At 40.3% G+C, this 22,236-nt stretch overlaps 1 protein-coding gene across 1 annotated transcript in view; it reads right to left on the reverse strand.

The window, feature by feature from the left end:
* Positions 1-971: 971 nt before the first annotated feature.
* slc22a31 (solute carrier family 22 member 31) overlaps positions 972-22,236 on the reverse strand; it is a 35,953-nt gene continuing 14,688 nt past the window's right edge. Inside the window, exons 4-9 of the mRNA XM_079865004.1 lie at positions 21,148-21,316; positions 15,910-16,055; positions 14,125-14,233; positions 9,036-9,250; positions 5,528-5,639; positions 972-2,779 (exon numbers count right to left, since the gene is read on the reverse strand). Of these exons, the coding sequence (XP_079721130.1) occupies positions 2,335-2,779; positions 5,528-5,639; positions 9,036-9,250; positions 14,125-14,233; positions 15,910-16,055; positions 21,148-21,316 (1,196 nt within the window). The 3' untranslated portion in view covers positions 972-2,334. The remainder of the gene's footprint in view (positions 2,780-5,527; positions 5,640-9,035; positions 9,251-14,124; positions 14,234-15,909; positions 16,056-21,147; positions 21,317-22,236) is intronic.

Raw genomic sequence — 22,236 nt, forward strand, 5'->3', positions numbered from 1 at the left:
AGCAACACAAAAGCAATATGTGACAAAAAATAACCACATTTTACCACAAGAAATGTTTACTTGCGTGTCATGTGACCATTAACTGACATCAGGAGAGCCATGAACGTGCGAAAGCGTCATTAAATTAACTTATACATTTTAAGTATAAGGGATTCGGCTGACCAAAAAGTTAGGGCATACTTCGCACAAGCCAACGCTATATCGCGTGTACACCCGATGTACAGGCTAGATGGTAACGCGTTATTGCGACGAATTAATTCCCGAAATTTGGCGGGAAACAAAGCAATCACACGTCACCCACTGTATCAGCCTTTTTATTTCATTATTATTAAACCGCAAACACAAACGGGGCACTGTTTTTCCCCAAATTCGCTCGCCCGTTTTCATTCACTCCTTCATGTGGACTACATTAGAGTCATGAGTGGATTAGACGCGAGTGAATCGATTCCTTCGAACGGCTTCAATGAATGAACTTAAAAATAATACAAGTTCAGGTGTTCAGGGCGTAGATTTGGTTTGAACATTGGGGGGGTTGAAGTTTGGGTCTGCATATTTTTCATGTGATCATGGTATAAATATTGGGGGGGATGTAATGCATAGATTTAAATACTGGAGGGGTTATCTCCCCCCCAACCCCCCCACAAATTACGCCCCTGGGTGTTCTCATATAAATATTAGCAAAATGCTATTTGGAAAATATTTATTTTCCTCCGTGCTGTATTTTTAAAAAATCAATTTAATAAATTTGTTAAATACATTTTGTGTTGTATTTTATTCAGTTTGGTGGATTTTTTTTTTCTGTTTTATTATTGACTTATTTATTGATTTATATATTTACACCTTTTCCTTAGACTTTCCTACTTTTTAGGCTACAAAAATGATCAATCAGACATCACTGGCTGTCGACAACATTTCTGGCCAATGGCTCTGATCGACAATTTACGACAAAGTACAAGAAGTGCGATTGCAGATTGGTACAATAAACTGTTTATTTCCATATCAAAACAAGTAACAGAAATTATAATAAGAAAAAAAAGTGACAAAACAGTTCCCTTGCTTTGCCAGTCTTGGTTCTGAGAAACGACAACAACATGATATTCAGAAAGACAGGAACTACAAAACGACAAAAACAACAAATGAGACGAGCAACTGTTCCACAAAATGACATCAAACACTTTCACACTCCGACATCCTAAACGTTTCCTAGTGATTCTGACATCATTGAGAGCTAATATTCAGCACTCCTCAGTGAACCACTGCAGTGTGTGTGTTTCAGCGCTCCTCAGTGAACCAGCAGTCAGTGTGTGTGTTAGCACTGACAGTCAGTGTGTGTGTCACAGGACTGCACTAATGAGAGGCTCGGGACGCTCCTGTAAGTGGACAGGCGACGGCTCTATGTAAGTGACTATTAGTGGGAACGTTCATTGAAGCGAGGAGGAAGACATGATGCTTGAGCGTATAAACTATGACCAGAGTCTCCCAGCAACATCTGAGCATAGACGTACAAAACACATGCACAAGAAATGAACACTTCAACGTTCAGATACTTGTGGATTCTCAACAGTTTAAGCACCAAGACGACGTCTTCCCTGGGAAAAGACACGGTGAACACTGTCCATGCTATGAGATGAGGACCTGTATGTGTGGGTGTTTGTTTGTGTGTGCGTGTATATATGTGTGTGTGTATATGTGGGTGGGTGTGTGTGTGTGTGTGTGTTTCAGTGTAATGCTAGGACTCATAGGCTTTCGGTGCAGTGTCGTTATTGTCCAGTAGAGGAGCTTGTGTGTGTGTGTGTGTGTGTGTGTGTGTGTGTGTCTGTCTGTGTGTGTGTATATATGTGTGTATTTGTATGTGTGTGTGTTTCAGACTCGTCCTCATGGGCATCGGGTGCCGTGTCGTTACAGGCCAGTAGAGGAGCTTGTGTGTGTGTGTGTGTGTGTGTGTGAGAGAGAGTGTGTGTTTCAGTATAATGCTAGGACTCGTCCTCATGGGTGTCTGGTGCAGTGTCGTTATTGTCCAGTAGAGGAGCTTGTGTGTGTGTGTGTGTGTGAGAGAGAGAGAGAGTGTGTGTTTCAGTGTAATGCTAGGACTCGTCCTCATGGGCGTCGGGTGCTGTGCCGTTACAGGCCAGTAGAGGAGCTTGTGAGAGTGTGTGTGTGTGTGTGTGTGTGTGTGAGAGAGAGAGAGAGTGTGTGTTTCAGTATAATGCTAGGACTCATCCTCATGGGCGTCGGGTGCTGTGCCGTTACAGGCCAGTAGAGGAGCTTGTGAGAGTGTGTGTGTGTGTGTGTGTGTGTGTGAGAGAGAGAGAGAGTGTGTGTTTCAGTGTAATGCTAGGACTCGTCCTCATGGGCGTCGGGTGCCGTGCCGTTACAGGCCAGTAGAGGAGCTTGTGAGAGTGTGTGTGTGGAGCTGGAGATCTTGAGAGGCATGGCGTCTTTAGCGAGGATCTTCTTGGTTGCGCTGACGAGGCGAGAGTAGCTCTCGCGGTTGAAGTCGGCGCTGAGCGTGTGTGTGCGCAGTAGCGGCGGGTTCTCCCGGCTCACGCGCGACAGGAAGAGAGGAGGACGCCGCTGACGCTCTCCGTCCTTCAGCGAGTCCGGCAGGGGCTTGTGTTTGCTCTCGGGCAGGAGCATTATACACAGCACCGACAGCACAGCGAAGGAGGAGAACACCACGTGATGAAGGAAATATCCTCCGTTATTCTGCAGCTCCATCAGAGACGACGCAGCCATTCCTACACACCCCGCAGACATGATGAGACCCAACGTGCCACCGCTGAGGACACACACACAGTTTACAACACTCAAACAACTGTACACTAGGCTTATCAACTTTTCTTTTAAAGGGGTCATTAGGGATGCAGGATATATCCTCCACCATATCTGTATCGACCGATATATGTTCATTTTTAATTAGGGGTGTACCGATACCTAGGGGTGTGCCGGTTTCAGAATTGGTGATGACGGTTATGACGTGAGTCAAATGTGACGGTTCGTAACATAACCGTCGTCCGGGGGGGGGGGGGGGGGGGGGTTGAGACGTTTGTCTCAAATATTCAAAGATATTTAATACTAATGTATGAGGCATATGCCTACGCTGAGTTTCATTCATTTACGACGAGATGCGCTCTAGTTCAACTTCACAATGCAATGCAATTGAATGCGGCGCATCGGAGCCTCATTGTCACGGTTATATTGTCTCCTATATTTGCTTTGCTATTTATTTATTAAATACATGCAATTGGTTGATGAAACATTTATTAAAATTAAGATACAATTTGTACAAAACGAAATTCGCTTTAAAGAAAGGCTTTCTAAAAATCAAAACTTCCTTAAGTGGTAAAAACCATGTCTCCCGATTGCAAATGTTCATTGCTAATGTTTATTATTGCAAATGTTTTTCATTTCGTGAGCTTAGAATTATAAGGTTCTATCTCCGTTTAGGGTAGTTCCGAGATATTGAGCATCAAAGTTTTTACATCCCAGCTGGCAATGGAGAGATGGAACCTTTTTATTTTATTAATAACTACTAACAAAATTTTTTTTTTTTACAAAAATAACACCACACAGGCATTAATAAACACCTAATGGATCAGATTATGTCAAAAACTCAATTTTGACCAAAAGTGGAGATAGAACCTTATAATTCTAAGCTCACGATTTGTTTAATAAATCTCATAATGATGGCACATCACTATATCATAGCTTTTATTTCTATCTCAAATGATTGGCGGTCGCTTGGCAAAGAATCAAATACAGTTGGAAACGACGTAGACCATTAATAACAGACTGTAAACAATTGTTTTTAATTAGTGTTTAAACATTCTCTATGATAAAAAATGTTTGTAAAAATATTTTAATAACACGGTTTTGGTGGTTATAGAGATCTAATGACGGTGTTCAACTATAACCGTCGGTCTCACGGTTATATACTAACGGTCACACCCCTATTTTTAATGTTATCATTATCGGCCTGATAAGAAGATTTGGCTGATATATTAAAGCTGATAAATAATGTATTTTTCCTTCAGCTGAGACACTTCAGATGTTCTCCATGATGGTTCTGAATTGCTTGAAATATGATTGGAATCACTTCAAAAAAGGAAAATACAGTGAAGTCTGTCATATCGGCTACATAAAGTTATCATGAGAACATCATAATTGTGTGTTTGGGACGTGGATTTTAATGGTGAGACTTTTGTTTTTGTAATCAGGCTCTCAAAAATTATAGAAAAATTTGGATTTAGATTTATCGGCAAATATATCGGCTTTCAGATATAAAGAAATATCGGTTATCGGTATCGGCCAAAATGTTCATATCAGTGCATCCCTAGGGGTCATGGGTAAATCAAATTTGCCTTGATCTTTTGACATGTCAACCATACTGAAATAAAAGCATGCGGAAGACTGGTGTGCAGACGGAAGCTGACGAGGAGAAGCGTTAGGATAATACATCAGCAATCGCAGACGTTCACATTCAGTAGTGGTGACGATACCAGCATTTAGAGCACGGTTGAACAGATTCTTAAACACCTCTGATTGGCCACTGCGTTCATGCGCTCAACATATAGTGTGTCTGTGATTGGCTACAATGATCAACGCTTCAAAAACATGTTGTCTTTGACGCTCTTCATCGAGCGCTTGCATAGATAAACACAGGAGCGTTTGAAAGTGCCGTCTATCAGCGAATATATTAGGGATCCGTGGACAGACGGCACTTTCAAACGCTCCCGTGTGTGTCTGTGCAAGCGCTCGGTGACTCAAAGGCCAATCAGAGACACATATGTTGAGCTCGTTAACACAATGGCCAATCAGAGGCGTTGAAGAATCCGTTCAACAACGCTTTTTCTAAATTTCAGTACCGACTTGGTGCTTTTGACAACACTATTCGGAAGGGATTCGGACAATTGAGTTCTCCAGAAAAACAGTAGGCAATTTGCCCTAGAATTTTTACTGAGGTTGTGTGAGAAAACAAAAAAACAAAAAAACCCAGATACGGCAGATTCAGATTCAGATGGGATTTAAAATCACAAAGTATGCATTCGAAACATGAATTTCTTTATTTCTTTATCTGCTTTATTCACTTGCATTTGACTGCTGAAATGTTAGTATGAGCATAACTTTTCAAGAAACTAATGAAAATATAAATTGAAACTGAATAAAATATCTTTGAAACTGAAAAAGAATAAATCACAGGCAAATTTTTTGATTTCGTTTTTTAATACACCATGTTTTGCGAACTATTTCTCATATTTCTTTCACTGATCTGAACTTACTAATGCGCTTCCAGAGTTTTCGTTTACGCTTCACCAGATAGAAATATGAGAAATAGTTCGCAAAACATGCAGTGTATTAAAAAACGAAGTCAAAAAATTTGCCTGCGATTTATTCTTTTTCAGTTTCAAAGATATTTTATTCAGTTTCAATTTATATTTTCATTAGTTTCTTGAAAAGTTACGCTCATTATTATTGGCACAAAAGTAATTCCATAAAATCACAGTTGTGAATGAAAGCTGGAGATTACCGCACAACGGTGGGCATGACTTCACTGCCGAAGAACACGCTGAGCATGGCTAAAGCCTGAGACGAGAGAAGACCCACGACTGACAGGACCAGAACCAGCCCTCCCTGCAGATCTGAGAGAGATGTCACACAACACAGCTTTACAACACCACAGTAACTGAAGCTTCATGAGGTCATTCATTGCTTTGTAGCCTAATAATTAAAATCTATTAAGGCCTCGTTTACACTGTCAGTGAAATGTGACCCAATTACGATTTTTTGCTCATATGTGACACAGATCGGATGTGTTCTATGACAGTGTAAACAGGAAAAAAACGCATGCATTCGGATATTTCGAGATCGGTTTCAGGCCTCGTTCATATGTGGAAATAAATCGGATATGTGCCAATGCGACAGTGTAAACCGGCAGATCGGATTTTCTGAGGCATTAGGCGACGTCTCCTCAATTTAATGACGAGAGAAACCCCGATGTGCATTTGCAAAGGGACGGATGACCCGACGAAACGTTGTGTCGCCGTAGGAGAGGAATGTGGACAAACGTTGACACAACATATTGTTGTACACAACAACATTTCGGACCCACTGCTCCTCGTTAAAGCCAATATTTAAACACAATCTGCTCCCGCCAGTCCTGAGATCTCTCTCACACACAATAACTGAAGCTTATGTGCAATGATGCCACTTTTCGTCCTCCTTCGCCTCAAAATCATGGTGATGTTTGGCGAACTTTGCATATATCGCAGAGCTAGCATCAAGCATATTTCGAGTCCGCCCATCCGTGCAAGAGAAGTTAACCCTTTAAGCATGCGCGATGTTTCAGATAGTATGGCAAGTGTAAACACATGAATCGGATATGAGTCACAGTTAAAAGAACGTGTAAACGGACGGTCAAAAAAATCAGATAAAGGCAACAAATCAGAATTGGGCATCAAGACCTGCAGTGTAAACGAGGTAACCTAACGCTCATTAGAGTATTAGTGGAATATCTGCTTAATATCTGCAAACTCTTTATTGTGGTGCTCCTACAACAGACACTCTACTGACTATAAGTAACTTTGCTAATCCTACAAGTCTACTAATACTCTACTAATACTCTAATGAGAGTTAGTAGACATGTAGGTGCTACTTAATTGGGCATCAAGAGCTGCAGTGTAAACGAGGCCTAAGATTCTAGATTTCACAGATTACCAAATACTGCTTCTAGACTATTACATGCACCTTCATCAACTTTCTGCTTTCTTGTTATGTAAATTGCCATTTTTGCATGACGTAAACGCAAAAACGCTAATGAAAACATTTAAAAATGTTGTTTAAAACAATAAAATGAGAGAGAGAGACAAAGAGAGAGAGGCACACACACAGAGTCAGCTCCAGCAATCTTTAAAAAAAAAAAAAAAAAAAAAAAAAAAAGGACAAAAAAAATAAAAAAAAAGACCACAATCTCCAAAAAAAATATTTGAAATGCAACTCTACATTAGACCCATAAATTCACAATTCCCACTGAGCTTGTTGCAAAGCATTCTGGGATTGCTTTTTCATAATGAGATTCGATTAATGATTCGATTCTGCATTTATTTAAGTGCATTCATAGAATTATCGAAATGTCAGAGAGTGGGAGCAGAAAACCTTCTGACCAATGTTAGATCATGTATAGTATATATTATCTTAAAAGCCTATAAAGATTGGCATTTGCAGAAATGTCCCTAAGCCCAAGGCTTTAAAAGTATTGATAGTTCATGTTAACTATTGTGAAGGAGGATAGTGTTCATGTATAGAGGCTACACAACCTTTCATGCGCATATATAATACAATACACTGCACGGCAAAAAACAAAAAGAAGAAGTTTCTGTTTGGATTTTAATAGGCAAATGCATAAGAGTCTATGATTAGATCATTATTGCCGTGATTATTATGTTTCTATCGTTATATGTTTGGCAGCAGTTCTTGACTGACAAGATCTTGACCAAAGACTGATGCACCTCTTGATGGAGATAAATGTTGTGATGTTATTTCCATCAGTTTTTGTTCAAGATGTCGTATCGTCAATGCAAGAGTCCAGCACTCTGTAAAGTCTCCTCCAGAACATCCCAAAGACCTTCAATGAGTTTAAGGAGCCGATTCATGTGTGGAAATGACTCTTCATGCTCCTCACAACCATTCTTTCACAGCTTGAGCCTGATGAGTCTTGACATTATCATCCTGGAATATGTTCATGATGTTCTTCAGACATGGTTGTTTAAGAAATTAAAAGCTACAAGCTCCATCAATTAGGCCTTGAAGAACTGTTACAAACATACAGAAATATAATAATCACTGCAATAATGATCCAATCATAGACTCTTAAGCATTTTCCTATTTAAATCCAAAAAGCAACTTTTTGTTTTTGGCCGGACAGTGTATTTTAAAGCACTGAATCACTAGCGAATCAAAACAAACGACTCAGAAATTCAAGATTGATGCATATGCGTCATCAGGATTTTTAATCGACGCATCAGGAAAACGAGTGAATCCTTACAGTCCTGGATATCAGGCAGGATCGCTTCATTACCCACAACAGCATTTGATCATCATGTGTGGATTTGTGGTATAAAATAAAACAAATGTGATATAAAACAAATGTGTTTGTTTGTTTGTGTGTGTGTGTGTGTGTGTGAGATGGGCAGGTTTAGGGGTCGGGTTAGTGTGTGTGTGTGTGTGTGTGTGTGTGTGTGTGTGATGGGCAGGTTTAGGGGTCAGGTTAGTGTGTGTGTGTGTGTGTGATGGGCAGGTTTAGGAGTCGGGTTAGTGTGTGTGTGTGTGTGTGTGTGTGTGTGTGTGTGTGTGTGTGTGTGTGAGATGGGCAGGTTTAGGGGTCGGGTTAGTGTGTGTGTGTGATGGGTAGGTTTAGGGGTCGGGTTAGTGTGTGTGTGTGTGATGGGTAGGTTTAGGTGTCGGGTTAGTGTGTGTGTGTGTGTGTGTGTGTGTGTGTGTGATGGGTAGGTTTAGGTGTTGGGTTAGTGTGTGTGTGTGTGATGGGTAGGTTTAGGTGTTGGGTTAGTGTGTGTGTGTGTGATGGGCAGGTTTAAGGGTCTGGTTAGTGTGTGTGTGTGATGGGTAGGTTTAGGGGTCGGGTTAGTGTGTGTGTGTGTGTGTGTGTGTGTGTGTGTGTGAGAGTGTGTGTGTGTGTGTCTTACACTGTGTGAGAGCGAGCAGCAGCAGTGAGGACAGGCCCGTGACGATGTGTGTGTGTGTGTGTGTGTGTGTGTGTGTGTCTCTTACACTGTGTGAGAGCGAGCAGCAGCAGTGAGGACAGGCCCGTGATGATGTGTGTGTGTGTGTGTATGTGTGTGTGTGTGTCTTACACTGTGTGAGAGCGAGCAGCAGCAGTGAGGACAGGCCCGTGATGATGTGTGTGTGTGTGTGTATGTGTGTGTGTGTGTGTCTTACACTGTGTGAGAGCGAGCAGCAGCAGTGAGGACAGGCCCGTGATGATGTGTGTGTGTGTGTGTATGTGTGTGTGTGTGTCTTACACTGTGTGAGAGCGAGCAGCAGCAGTGAGGACAGGCCCGTGACGATGGCTGACAGCAGTAAGATCCCCCTGCGGCCGAAGCGGTCCACACACACACACAGGAACACACAGGCCAGCGCGCCGGTCAGCACACGCAGGGAGTAGCTGAAGTAGAAGTGTGTGGAGTAGACGTGCAGGTTACGAGTGAAGCAGTACTGGATCCCAGTGCCGATGAAGCTGACGGGACAGGGAACGGCAACACATTAAAACCAGGAGTTCAAGGGGTCATCGGATGCAAAACTCACTTTTATACGGTGTTTGCAGTGTGTGAACACAACACCATACAATGAAAACAATCCATTCACTCCTTTTTTTATCCTCAAAAAGCCTAAACACTCTCAATAATCAAGCCGTTTGGATTTTCTGAGCATTATGATGTCATATTGATCATGCTCCGCCCACGACCCCTGACAGACTGTCCCGTATTAGCATATTTCCCGTATTAGCATATTTTAAACACTTTATGTGTCTTGTGTCACACCAGCTTGTGGAAAATGGGCATCCGATGACCCCTTTAATGCTGGTTAATGCAATAACTATCAATGAGCAATACATGTGTTACAGTATTTATTCATCTTTGTTAAAGGAGTAGTTCACTTCAGAATTAAAATGTCCTGATAGTTTACTCTCCTCCACGTCATCCAAGATGTTCATGTCTTTCTTTCTTCAGTCGAGAAGAAATGAAGGTTGAGGAAAACACTCCAGGATGTTCCTCCATATAGTGTCTTCAATGGGGTCCAACGGGTCGAAGGTCCAGATGTGAGTTTCAGTGCAGCTTCAAAGTCTCGACACGATCCAGCCGAGTCTTATCTAGACAAACCAGCGGACATTTATAACAGAAATAAACATTTATATACTTTTAACCACAAATGCTCGTCTTGCACTCGCTGTGATGCGACACACATTACGTTATCAGGTTGAAAGGTCAAGCGTGACATAGGCGTAAGAACAGACCTAGTGTTTACAAAGCCAACGTGCAAAGACTAAGTCAAACGGCATTTACAAAAAAATAAAATAAAGGTAAAACGACGATGTCGGACGATTTTGAAGTTTTCGCCCTACTCTACATTTCTGATTACGTAATGTGTGGCGCATCACAGCGAGTGGAAGACCAGCATTTGTATATATATATTTTAATTTTTTTCAGAAAATGGCGGATGGTTTGTCTAGATGAGACTCTTATTCCTCGGCTGGATCGTGTCGAGACTTTGAAGCTGCACTGAAACTCACATCTGGACCTTCGACCCGTTGAAGACACTATATGGAGGAACATCCTGGAATGTTTTCCTCAAAAACCTTCATTTCTATTCGCCTGTAGAAAGAAAGACATGAACATCTTGGATGTTATCAGGAGATTTTAACATCAATCGTTGTTAGTGCAGGTCTATACAATCAAATTCCTTTGATTTAAACTAATATAGTCTGATCCAGATCCAGATATGGAAACAGAAGTATAGAGAGAGAAGACGAGGCTTCAGTGAACGCTGTGTGTTTGGATGCGAAAGCAAAACCTCTTCGTTTGGCCTTAGGAATCAGTGATCAAGACTGATTTACACAACACAACACAACACAACACAACACAACACAACACAACACAACACAACACAACACAACACAACACAACACAACACAACACAACACTTCACTTGTGCACAGAGCATTCCTGAACCTGGGAGAGTAAAGGTCGTCTCATCACAAGTCAGCTTGTAAAGTTGGTTCTGATCGATCCGCTTGAATCTTCACTATGCGTCTCTGGCTCGAACTGATGCGGTAAAACCGACGACATTATTAACTGTGTTTTCAGTTGGTTTAAAGGGTTAGTTCACCCAAAAATGAAGATTCTGTCAGTAATCACTCTCCCTCATGTTGCTCCAACCCTGTAAGACTTTCGTTCATCTTCGGAACACAAATTAAGATATTTGTGATTAAATCTGAGAGCTGTCTCACTCCTCCATAGGCTTCTCTGTTACTGAAACTTGCCGGCCCAGAAAGTTAGTAAAGACAGTGTTTAAAATAGTCCGAGTGACTACAGTGGCTCAACCTTAAGTTTATCAAGCGACGAGAATACTTTTTGTGTGCAAAAAACAACAACTATACTTTATTCAACTCTTCATTTTCTTCTGTGTTTCTCTGAGTGAGTTCACGTAGTGTAACAGCGCAGCGCTTCTGGGTTGTACGTCAGAACGCCGGCTCACTATTGGCTGACGCTGGTCATGTGTGTGATGCTGGCTGTTAACACGCTGCGCTGTTACACTACGTGAACTCACTCAGAGAAACACAGAAGAACATGTATAGTATAGAATAAAGTTGTTATTTTGGGGGATTTTTGCACACAAAAAGTATTCTCGTCGCTTGATAAACTTAAAGGGATACTTCAGGATTTAGCATTAAGCTTTGTATTAGTAGAAAACCTGTAGTATTTTCGAATTACCGTGCTTTCCACCCTCATATCCCCTTTAGACAAGAGATTTATGTATTTTTTGTCTGGAAAAAATCCTCCGATGACGCAAAAATCGTCATTTTGCGTCATCGGAGGATTTTTTGGCCAGAGGCGAGAGACTACAGCCAGTAGGAGGCGCTGTCCCGCATGTGTTCAACCCGCCCATAGGGGGATCTCACTCACAGAATGTACACAGTGTCAGTTTGGAAGCTAAGCTTGCAGGCTCTTGTTCTGTGAAGAAAGCTGAATATAGGAGAAAGCTGAGTAAGTAGGGGTTACCATCCTCTTTTTCCCGGACATGTCCGGCCGTTGAGATCGTCCAAAATGTCCGGGATTCGGCTTTTGCTTTCTGCAGTCGCCATTCATTGTTTACATGCACATGCACCTTTTGTTTCAATCTAACTGAATTCATTCCAATTGGTGAATCTGAATGTAGTGTTTACATGAACGCTAAACAAGTGATCGGTTGATGTGCGTTTTAACATTGCTAAGAAAATTCCCGCTCCTCCGTGAGAGATGAGATACCCGGCGCGTCTCGCAGGTCTCGCTCATCAGTAATGACGCCACCGGCCTCGCGCCGTTCTCCCGTGGCCGTCAGCCTCGTCCTGCTCGCCACAGTAAACATGATGAATGGCGACTGTAGAACGCAAAAGCCGAATCCCGGACATTTTGGGCGATCTCGAAAATCCCGGGCAGACTCGTCACGGAGACTCACTAGTAGCTAGTCTTGTTGTTTTCAACTGCGCTCTCTAACCGGTAGGCGTGGCTTGGGAGTGGCCTCGTAGGGCAGCGAAGCAAGTGCATTCTGGGAGTTGTTGTCTTTCATCCACATAAGCCAAAAATACATTTTCTGGCTTTTCTCAGTCTAGAAAGCTCCAAATTCAAAAATAATTTCACATTTCTTCTACATAAATGACCTATTTTAAATACACGTTCATCTTTCCAGAGGTGAAGTACCCCTTTAAGGTTAAGCCACTGGAGTCACTTGGACTATTTTAAACATTGTCTTTACTAACTTTCTGGGCCGGCAAGTTTCAGTAACAGAGAAGCCTATGGAGGAGTGAGACAGCTCTCAGATTTAATCACAAATATCTTAGTTTGTGTTCTGAAGATGAACGAAAGTCTTACGGGGTTGAACAACATGAGGGAGAGTGATTACTGACAGAGTTTTCATTGTTTGGGTGAACTAACCCTTTGAGAAGCGTTGGAAGCTGAAGCTTTTAGGGGCGCTTTATAAAAACCAGAACTCATTCGGAGCGTTTCAGACGGACTGGGAATAGCGGTGCTGTAATAATGCACAGTATGTGGAAAATAATGTGTTTTTTGAACATTGCATGTTAATGTATTCTATCACACACAATAAACAAAATAATTAACTTCTAAGATAGCAACATACGACCCCTTTAAGAGGAGACACGACAGGCAAAAACATCGCCTTTTTCACTGGTCAGTTTTGAGATTTTGGGCTATTTGTCTTCTATAACATGTCTTCTCTCAGCCTTGTGGTGAAAAAAAGTCTGAAATACACATTTAGGTCTTTATTTTACACACTTTGTCTGTTTGCGTCTGTAGATTTCTCCTAAATTCAGCAAAAGTTGGCGTTGTAAATCACGCTGCTCTGCGATCGCTGTCTCACATATACCGTTAGTAAGCTCTCTCTGTCCTGTACAATGCTGTCGGATCCAAATATGGTCATTTACTTTTTATCAGCAACCAATCATGAAAGTACATTTACCTCTAAAAGCGAAATCTCATTGGCTGATGTTGATTTTAAAGGCTTTTTCTCAAAATGTGTTTTTTTCTCAAAGTCTGAGCCAGAAATCTCCACTTCAGAAGCACTAACACACACCACACTTTCCAGTTGTGTTCCTATCTATATTCTTAAGGTTTTTACAGAGGGGTTTGTTCATATATCATCCAGATTCTGATTTATACAACATTTTATACCTAAAAACAGGGTGGAAATGGATTTTGTTTTTTCTGATTAATGGAGTGATAAAAAGAGATATCCAAAATCCCCTCAGTAAAAACCTTTGAATCTAACATGTCAACAAAATGAAACAATAATCAATAATTTGCTAAATTAACAATAATTTGAATCTGGCTTTATCCAATGTTCAGATTTCTCTTCTGGAAATATTTGCAAATTAGTGCATATTTAATGAGATCTAAATATTCTAAAAACCTGTAATACAAAATATATTTGTCTTAATGTCAGTAATCAACTGGGGAAGTTTCATGCTGATATCTATTAGATTACATTTATTACATTTTTTTTTCCCTATTCACTGGGGCGTCTCCCCTTAAAGCACATATATGATCTACATAAAACTGGCAAGGAGCAAAAACATGTTGAGAAGGTCTGTGGTCTGTATTTGACACGTGACAAATGATTTTTTTCTCCATTTGCAAGGTATTTGTACATAATGCAAAACTAGAGGATCATAGGATGCTGAATATACGCCAAACGTGCTTGGCTAATATCACCCACAATCCCGTTCTCAACGGAAGAGGAGGAGCTTGTGCTGATTCACTTATTTCTGGATTTCCACAGCACTTTTCTAATATGTGTAACAGAAGTATGATGTTGACAGTTTCAGGTGTAACTTACAGAGTGAAGGACAATATGAGGCAGTTCTTCCAGATGACTCTGGTGTGACGCAACTCTATGACATGATGATACTCCGGCTGGACGTCTTCAGGGAACATCTCATCTATCTCTACAGAGAGAGAGAGAGAGAGAGAGAGAGAGAGAGAGAGAGAGAGAGAGAGAGAGAGAGAGAGAGAGAGAGAGAGAGAGAGAGAGAGAGAGAGAGAGAGAGAGAGAGAGAGAGAGAGAGAGAGAGAGAGAGAGAGAGAGAGAGAGAGAGAGAGAGAGAGAGAGAGAGAGAGAGAGAGAGAGACCAATTAAAATCTCCGGCAGGGACGGGCTCGATTCCTCAATTTAAACACCATAAATGGGTCTATTCACTATCGGGACGGGTCTTGATTTGTCGTAATGTGATTCAGATTCCAGTGAGCTGGAGTATTACTGCACTGGAACCAAAGAGCCGTCTCATCATGAGACCAACTCTCCTCTTTAAGAGCTAGATGCTGTTCTTCATTATCTCCTGTGAAAGTATGATCACACCATAACAGCGGAGCCACTCAATATCTCTGATCATCACTGGGACGTCTCAAACACTAGGGGTGGAACAATATATCCTGTCACAATATATCGCAATACAAAAATGCAACAATATGTATCGTGGATAGTTCATCCAAAATAAAAACTACTGAGTGAGGAAAAAATTAAAGTTTTCAGAGTTTTAGTGTCAGTACTACATTAAACTACTATATATAATGTTGAATATAATGTATAATAATGCAATGGGGGAATATGTGTGGGTCCTGATAATGCCAAATGTCTTGTTACCAGTAAAAAGTGCCTACATTATTTAAATATATCTAGTCAGTGAAAGAGTGCAAGCATATTCATCTAAAATAATTCTGTATTTTCATCTTCAGAATCATGAATATTGTTATTCTGGTGTCTCTATTGTCCTGTGCTTTGGGTTTCAGCACCAAGTCCAAGAATATTCATTTACACACACAATGTAATACCAAATTTAGCATTTTAAATCAACAGAACATTTTTTGTTAACTTTTATCATATGTCTTGGAGTATCACAATAATATCGTATCGTGAGTCCCTATCGACAACACATTCTGCTGATGAAGTTGCATTGACTGTTGGGTCAACTTGAAGACTTGGGCCAAATACAGGGAATACATTATGCAAATAGACAAGTGGTCAAGTGTGTGTATTGGGTCTCCAGCTACACATATACAGATACACAAGACATGTTCCATGTTTAAAACCCATAACATGAGACTATTAATGATGCGCCGAATGTTCGGCAAATGAAATTATTCAGCCGAAAATAGCACAAAAAAAAAACAAACACTTAAGATGTTCGGCCGAATAAGTGAAAAGACTGAATAAATGTTACAGAACAATGATGTTTTTTTGATGACGCGATCAAATGGCTCAAAGATGGCCAAATAAAAATATTTCTTTATTTTAAGTTATACTGTGCTTTGTTGGTATAATGTCTGCTAGAATGATAAAAAAAAAATGTTCAGTGTTAAAAAAAAAAAAAAAGTTTTATATGTTCAATGTAAAATAACTATTTTTAAATTGTAGTTTTGTAAATGATTTTTTCTTTTAAAAGTAAAACAAAATAATAAAAAGCACATTTTGACTATTTAATTTATGCAATGGTGGAAAACTGTTAAAATAAATGGGAAAAAATGTGATATTTGGTATTCAGACTTTGGCCAAATATTTTGACTTCAGTGCATCCCTAGAGACGATAGTTGTGGTCTTGGAAGTGTGTGAGGCCGAGGTTCTCACCTGACAGCAGTGTTTCCGCAGGGAAGAGCTCGTCACTAACACACACCCCGTTCCGTGCGGAAAAAGACTGGAGACACTTCTTAGCTTGAGGAATCTGAGACGTGGCCAAGAGCCAACGAGGAGATTCTGGGAACACTGAAGCACAGCTTGTGTGCGCAACACACACACACACACACACACACACACACACACACACACACACACACACACACACACACACACACACACACACACACACACACAAACACACACAAACACACACACACACACACACACACACACACACACACATACACAAATCACATTATTAGTGGTGCTTACTCAATGCAAACTTTAGAAAACAAATTTCATAGTGCAAATTTGGGAAAACGATAGTTATCGTGTGTGTGTGTGTGTGTGTGTGTGTGAAACATCCTGGCGTGCAATATACAGCGTTTTCAGTGGTTTCTGTGGAGCCGTATAAACGGGGATGGTTTTGACAATGTTCGCATGGGCGTCAGTCTGGTTTGAGATGTGCTGGGGTCAGAGACGCATTAATCTTTGTTTCTCTTTCGCGCAGGTCATGTTTTGAGCTCACTAATGTAAATAAATAAAAATGTATTCAAAAATGTGATGATGTCCGACTCGTTTTATGAAGAAGAAAGCCTTAAGTTCTCAAAAAGCATTAGACACATGACCCACTGTTCTGCTTCATAAGTGCCATGTTGACAATATGACATGACGTGGTTTAATGTGCCTAAACAGCGATTACCAAATTTCTCTCTCATATTGCTCCTCATAACCACTGAAAACGGGCAAAAAAAAAATCGAACCAAAAGTCAAATTATTATGGACGTAATCTGACATTAAAGGGATAGTTCGGCCAAAAATGATATTTAACCCATGATTTACTCACCCTCAAGCCGTTCGAGATGCATATGTCAATCATTTTTCAGACGAACACATTTTCAGTTATTTTAGAAAATGTCTTAGATCTTTCAGTGGTTATAATGTCAAGTTATGGGGTCCACCTCCTTCAAGTCCCAAAATGTGCATGAATCCTTCACAAAAGTAATCCATCCGGCTCCAGGGGGATAAACGAAGGCCTTCTGAGGGTAATCCGTGCGGTTTTGCCGTAAAAATATACATATTTAAAACTTTATAAATGAAAATATGTTGCTTCCGGCAACGGTCGATGCGCGTTCACGGGAGATGGATGCCGGTGTATGACGTAGGACGTAGCGTTTGATTTAGCTGTACTTCGTTCTACGTCACGACGCTTTAGGGGTGCAACGGATCAAAAAACTCACGGTTCGGATCGTTTCTCGGATCAGAGTCACGGATCGGATCATTTTTTGGATCAGCAAAAAAAACTTTTTGTTTTGTTTATTAACACTTTTAAATTATTAAATTAAAATATATAAAATCAACTTAAAGTGCACAAGGCATAATATCTTCTTTTTAACATAATTAATGAAAAACAACTTAAAGTGCAACATAAAAAGGCATATCTCCTTCCTTTAAACAAGAACCAATGCTTGATGTGTTTCCACTGTCATATAGGGCTGGCAAAATTGCTCAAAAATGACGTTCGAATATTCCCTCTAAAAAAGCACATATTTGAACTATTCGAACATCTGGTTGCGCATTTTGTCAATGACGCGCATTATGTCAATAACAGCACACATTAATACAAAGAGACATAACTACTTGTATAGGTAGTTTATTTAAGTTTAAACATATTTGACAACGTATTACCTACACAAAAACAAGTAAATCAACTAATGGCCAAGACCGCAGACTTCACTCTCGCTCACTCACTCGCACTCGCAGGCACTCTTTCTCTCTCTCGCCCGCCCTCACCCTCGTGCTGCGTTCACACACCAAACGCGAATAGAGCGTCTGGCGCGAGTGATTTCAATGTTAAGTCAATGTAAATACGCGTTTACGCGCGTCTGGAGGTCTTGCGGCGCGAATGAGGTGTCACGCTCGCTGCGGTTCATAACGGTTTAAATGAACAACAAATATAAGCAAATGTTGAGTGCTTTTTTTCCCCCCATAAATCAATCCGCGGATCACGTGTGTGCCGAACCGAAGATATTGATCCGAACGGATCACGGATCAATGATGATCCGTTGCACCACTACGCCGCTTCCTACACTACGGCCTACGTCATACACCAGCATCCATCTCCCGTGAAGACCTCAGAAGGCCTTCGTTTATCCCCCTGGAGCCGGATGGATTACTTTTGTGAAGGATGCATGCACTTTTTTGGGACTTGAAGGAGGTGGACCCCATAACTTGACATTATAACCACTGAAAGATCTAAGACATTTTCTAAAATAACTGAAAATGTGTTCGTCTGAAAAATGATTGACATATGCATCTCGAACGGCTTGAGGGTGAGTAAATCATGGGTTTAATATCATTTTTGGCCGAACTATCCCTTTAAGCGTTTCTGCTTCATTAGAGCTAAGGCTGCACGATTAATCGTATTTGAATCGCGATAACGATATCTGCCTCTCTCGATTCATTTAATCGTCGCAATATTTTCCCGCTCGTTATTTATCCTGAAAACGCTTTTTTGATTTGACATTTGCATTATCTTGCATTGTTAACAAGTCCCCACTAGCATTGATGTTTGTGGTTGCCAGATCTGAATAGCTTAAATCACCCAAACAGAGCTTTTCTCTTACATTTTATGCCCCGTGTTTTACTTAATCGGTGCCGTCTGGCAACCCTGCGCGTGCGCTCTACACTGCGGAAAAGCACTGATCTCCACAGCGATATTCTGTTTGCAGGAAATTGTTACACAGCCAGTCTGTTTCTTCACAAGCCACTTGTGCTGTTTGTGTGACTAAATCTGTTTCTAAATGAGTTTCACTTTTCTATTTTTTAAAGTTACCAGTTTTCATGATGTGAATCAGTTGAAAACGACAGCCACTGACAGTTTTCAGTGTGTATCAACAAGTAGACTATTTTTCTTTGCAGTACGAATTTACTGAGCGATCTGGATCTGTACTTTGCCTAATTTGCAACCGAAATGTGTCGCTTAGAAGATCTAATGTGAAGACGCATCACAAAGCGCTCATCAAAATCATGCAATTTGTATTGACTTGCTGTCTGAGGAAGTTGTCCTAGTTGGTTAAATGAAGTCTGATGGTTTGCCAAATGCGGCTAAAAATGAACTTTGGCAGGTAAAACGCTGTCAAATCACTGGCCAATTTGGCATGTTACTATGTTTACTCACTTTGCTGGGGAAATTCGTGTAAGCCAAATCTGCGTGGATTTTGCGCAATTACTCGTGAGTCATCATGATCTATTAAATGCAGCGTATTGCGCAGTATTGCATATATATATATATATATATATATATATAAACCGTTAACTGTCTCTTCTCTTTCTCTGTTGTTTCTCAAATGAGTATAATCGTGATTAATTATCGCAATTATAATTTTGAGCAAAATAATCGTGATTATCAGTTTAACCATTATCGTGCAGCCCTAATTAGAGCCTATTGTAAGGAAAAAAGCTTAACGTGGTTTAATGTACCTAAACAACGATAATCAAATTTCTCTCTCATATTGCTCATCATAACCACTGAAAACTGTAAGAAAAACAAAAGTGGTGGGTACAAAATGACGAAATCTGGTGGGTACGTGTATCGACGCTAGGGCTGGGCGATATGGACCAAAAGTCATATCCCGATATATTTAGGCTGAATATCGATATACGATATATATCCCGATATTTTTTCCGCAAAGTGAGAGCAAATGTTCAGTCAAAGTCAAAGCCAAATATGACATGTCACAAGTAGTTTAATTGAAACAGGCTATTTCAGTGAACGGTTGCAAAATCAAATGAATAAACAATAAACAGGTTTCTTCACCTTAGGGCTGCACGATTATGACAAAAATCATAATTGACGATTATTCCCTTCGAATTGTAATTGCGATTTATTAATTATGATTATCAAACTTTACATTGAATATATAAACAAATTTTGTGTAAACATGTTATAATTTGCCCATACATACATACATAAAGCAAATTATAACACGTTTACACAAAATTTGTTAACACACACAAGTACTTTTCCCCTTTACTTAACATAAATTGTAATAATATGACTAATAGTAAAGACTAGTACTAATAAATAAACATTAGGCCTATGCTAAAGCTATTAAATAGCAGTCCCAAACTAGTTTTTGTTAATACAATGTTGGTATGAGCCACTACAGTCATTTAAAAATAGAAAAAAATAACACAAAGAAAAATAATGGCATTTTGGGGTTAATATAGAAACGACAGTTGCCATGGTGAATACACAATATTAACAATAACTGTTAATGAAACATGGAAACTGGTGAATAGAATGAAAATCTATTTTCATTCTGTGAAATGCAATTACACGAAATGCATTACTTTTATTTCGTGTAATTTACAACGTAACGGCGTTGCATGCTCGTAATTTCTTTTGCACTTGATCAGTGAGGCGATACAGCGCGCGCCGCCGCATTTGAGTGTGCGCTACGAGCACAGGATAACGGCTGACAGGACAAGAAAGTCCGTGTTTCTGAGGTGAAAAACTTTATTTCAGCGTACACTTATGTCACTGCCTGGTAGTTCCTATTGTGCTGGGTTTTCTGAAGTAGTCATGATTCGCCTCTCATAACATAACATGCTCTAAACACGCACGCAGAGTGGAAAAGGAGGAGCGGGGGCACGGGGAGCAAGGATCACAGCGCAAATTTGAACTATATCGATGCGATATGGTCTAATTGCATATATCGCATATCAAAAATATATTGATATATTTTTTATATCGATATATCGCCCAGCCCTAATCGACGCCTATGTCTGTACGTGAAAAACACTTTTCTAATTTTAGTACATCGTTGTCGTGTAAACCTGCTTAACACATCGAATCTTGGTATTTGAGATTCAACATGGGATTCGATTAAAATAGAGAAATCATTATTATTATTATTATAATTATTATAATTATTAACTCTGTTGAGTTCATGGGGCTCTTCACTGATGAACTGATGATCTGAATCTGGTCTGTTAAGTTGTTTGGGGAATTAATACGACTGGAATATGACATTTTATACCAATCTGTCAAAATGGCCATTTGTTGCTTTATGTTTAAGACAGTAAGTAGTCGGAATGTACTGCTCCTTTAAAGAAAACGATGTATGACACACACACACACACACACACACACACACACACAGAGACAGCATTCACACGGCTCACCACCAATAGGAGAGCAGTAACAGCAGGGGAAGTGTGGTGACTGCCTGAAGAACGGGCCAATCACGGCACAGCACTGCAAGCCCCGGCAACAGCAGCTCGGCAAACACCGCGAAGAAGCCGCTGACCATCGACACCATGAGTCTGTGAGGCGGGTCACTCCATTCCAGTCCTGCAGGATTAAACCAGAGAGAGACAGTAGTGACAGTGTGTCCACAGACACGAAACAAATCAATCACGAATCACAGCCAATCAGAAGAGTGTGTGGGCGGAGTCTCTCTTCAAGCGCACTGCACTCACAACCAAATCAATTAAAGGAGTGGTTGATTATGATTTGACTTTTCTAACTTTAGTGAGTGTGTAATGTTGCTGTTTGAGCATAAACAACATCTGCAAAGTTACGACGCTCAAAGTTCAAAGCAAAGGGAGATATTTGCTTTTACAGAAATCACTTTTAAGGACTACAACAAACGGCTGGTAGAGACTACACCACATTCCTCCCGGGTTAGTGACATCACCAACCCTAGAATTTACATAAACTCCGCCCCCTGAACACGATTTATAGATTAATATGACAGAATATGCTAATCAATGACTAGAAGATAACTACACATAAGCTTCATAAATTCACCAACTAACCATTCAGAAATGTTGTCACTTCTTCTCGAGTCTCTCCATCTTTTTCTGACTCCGGTTTAAACATAAAAGGCTAAAAGTTTTTGAAATTTTCAGGACACAAGCTCTTGAAGCTCCGCCCCCTGCGCCGGGAGCAGCAGCTCATTTGCATTTAAAGGGACACACACACAAACGGTGTGTTTTTGCTCACCCTCAAAAAGTGACAATTTTAACATGCTATATAGAAATATCTGTGGAGTATTTTGAGCTAAAACTTCACACACACACTCTGGGGACATCAAAGACTTATTTTACATCTTGTGGAAAGGGAATTAAACACCTTTAAACATAACAGCCAATCAGAAGAGTGTGTGGGCGGAGTCTCTTCAAGCGCACTGCACTCACAACCAAATCACTATTTAAACCATTATTTACATGTTTATTTGATGAATAGAAAGCATTTATTTGAAATAGAAA

This window comes from Squalius cephalus (assembly GCF_949319135.1).
Source record: "Squalius cephalus genome assembly, chromosome: 3".
NCBI classification, from domain to species: domain Eukaryota; kingdom Metazoa; phylum Chordata; class Actinopteri; order Cypriniformes; family Leuciscidae; genus Squalius; species Squalius cephalus.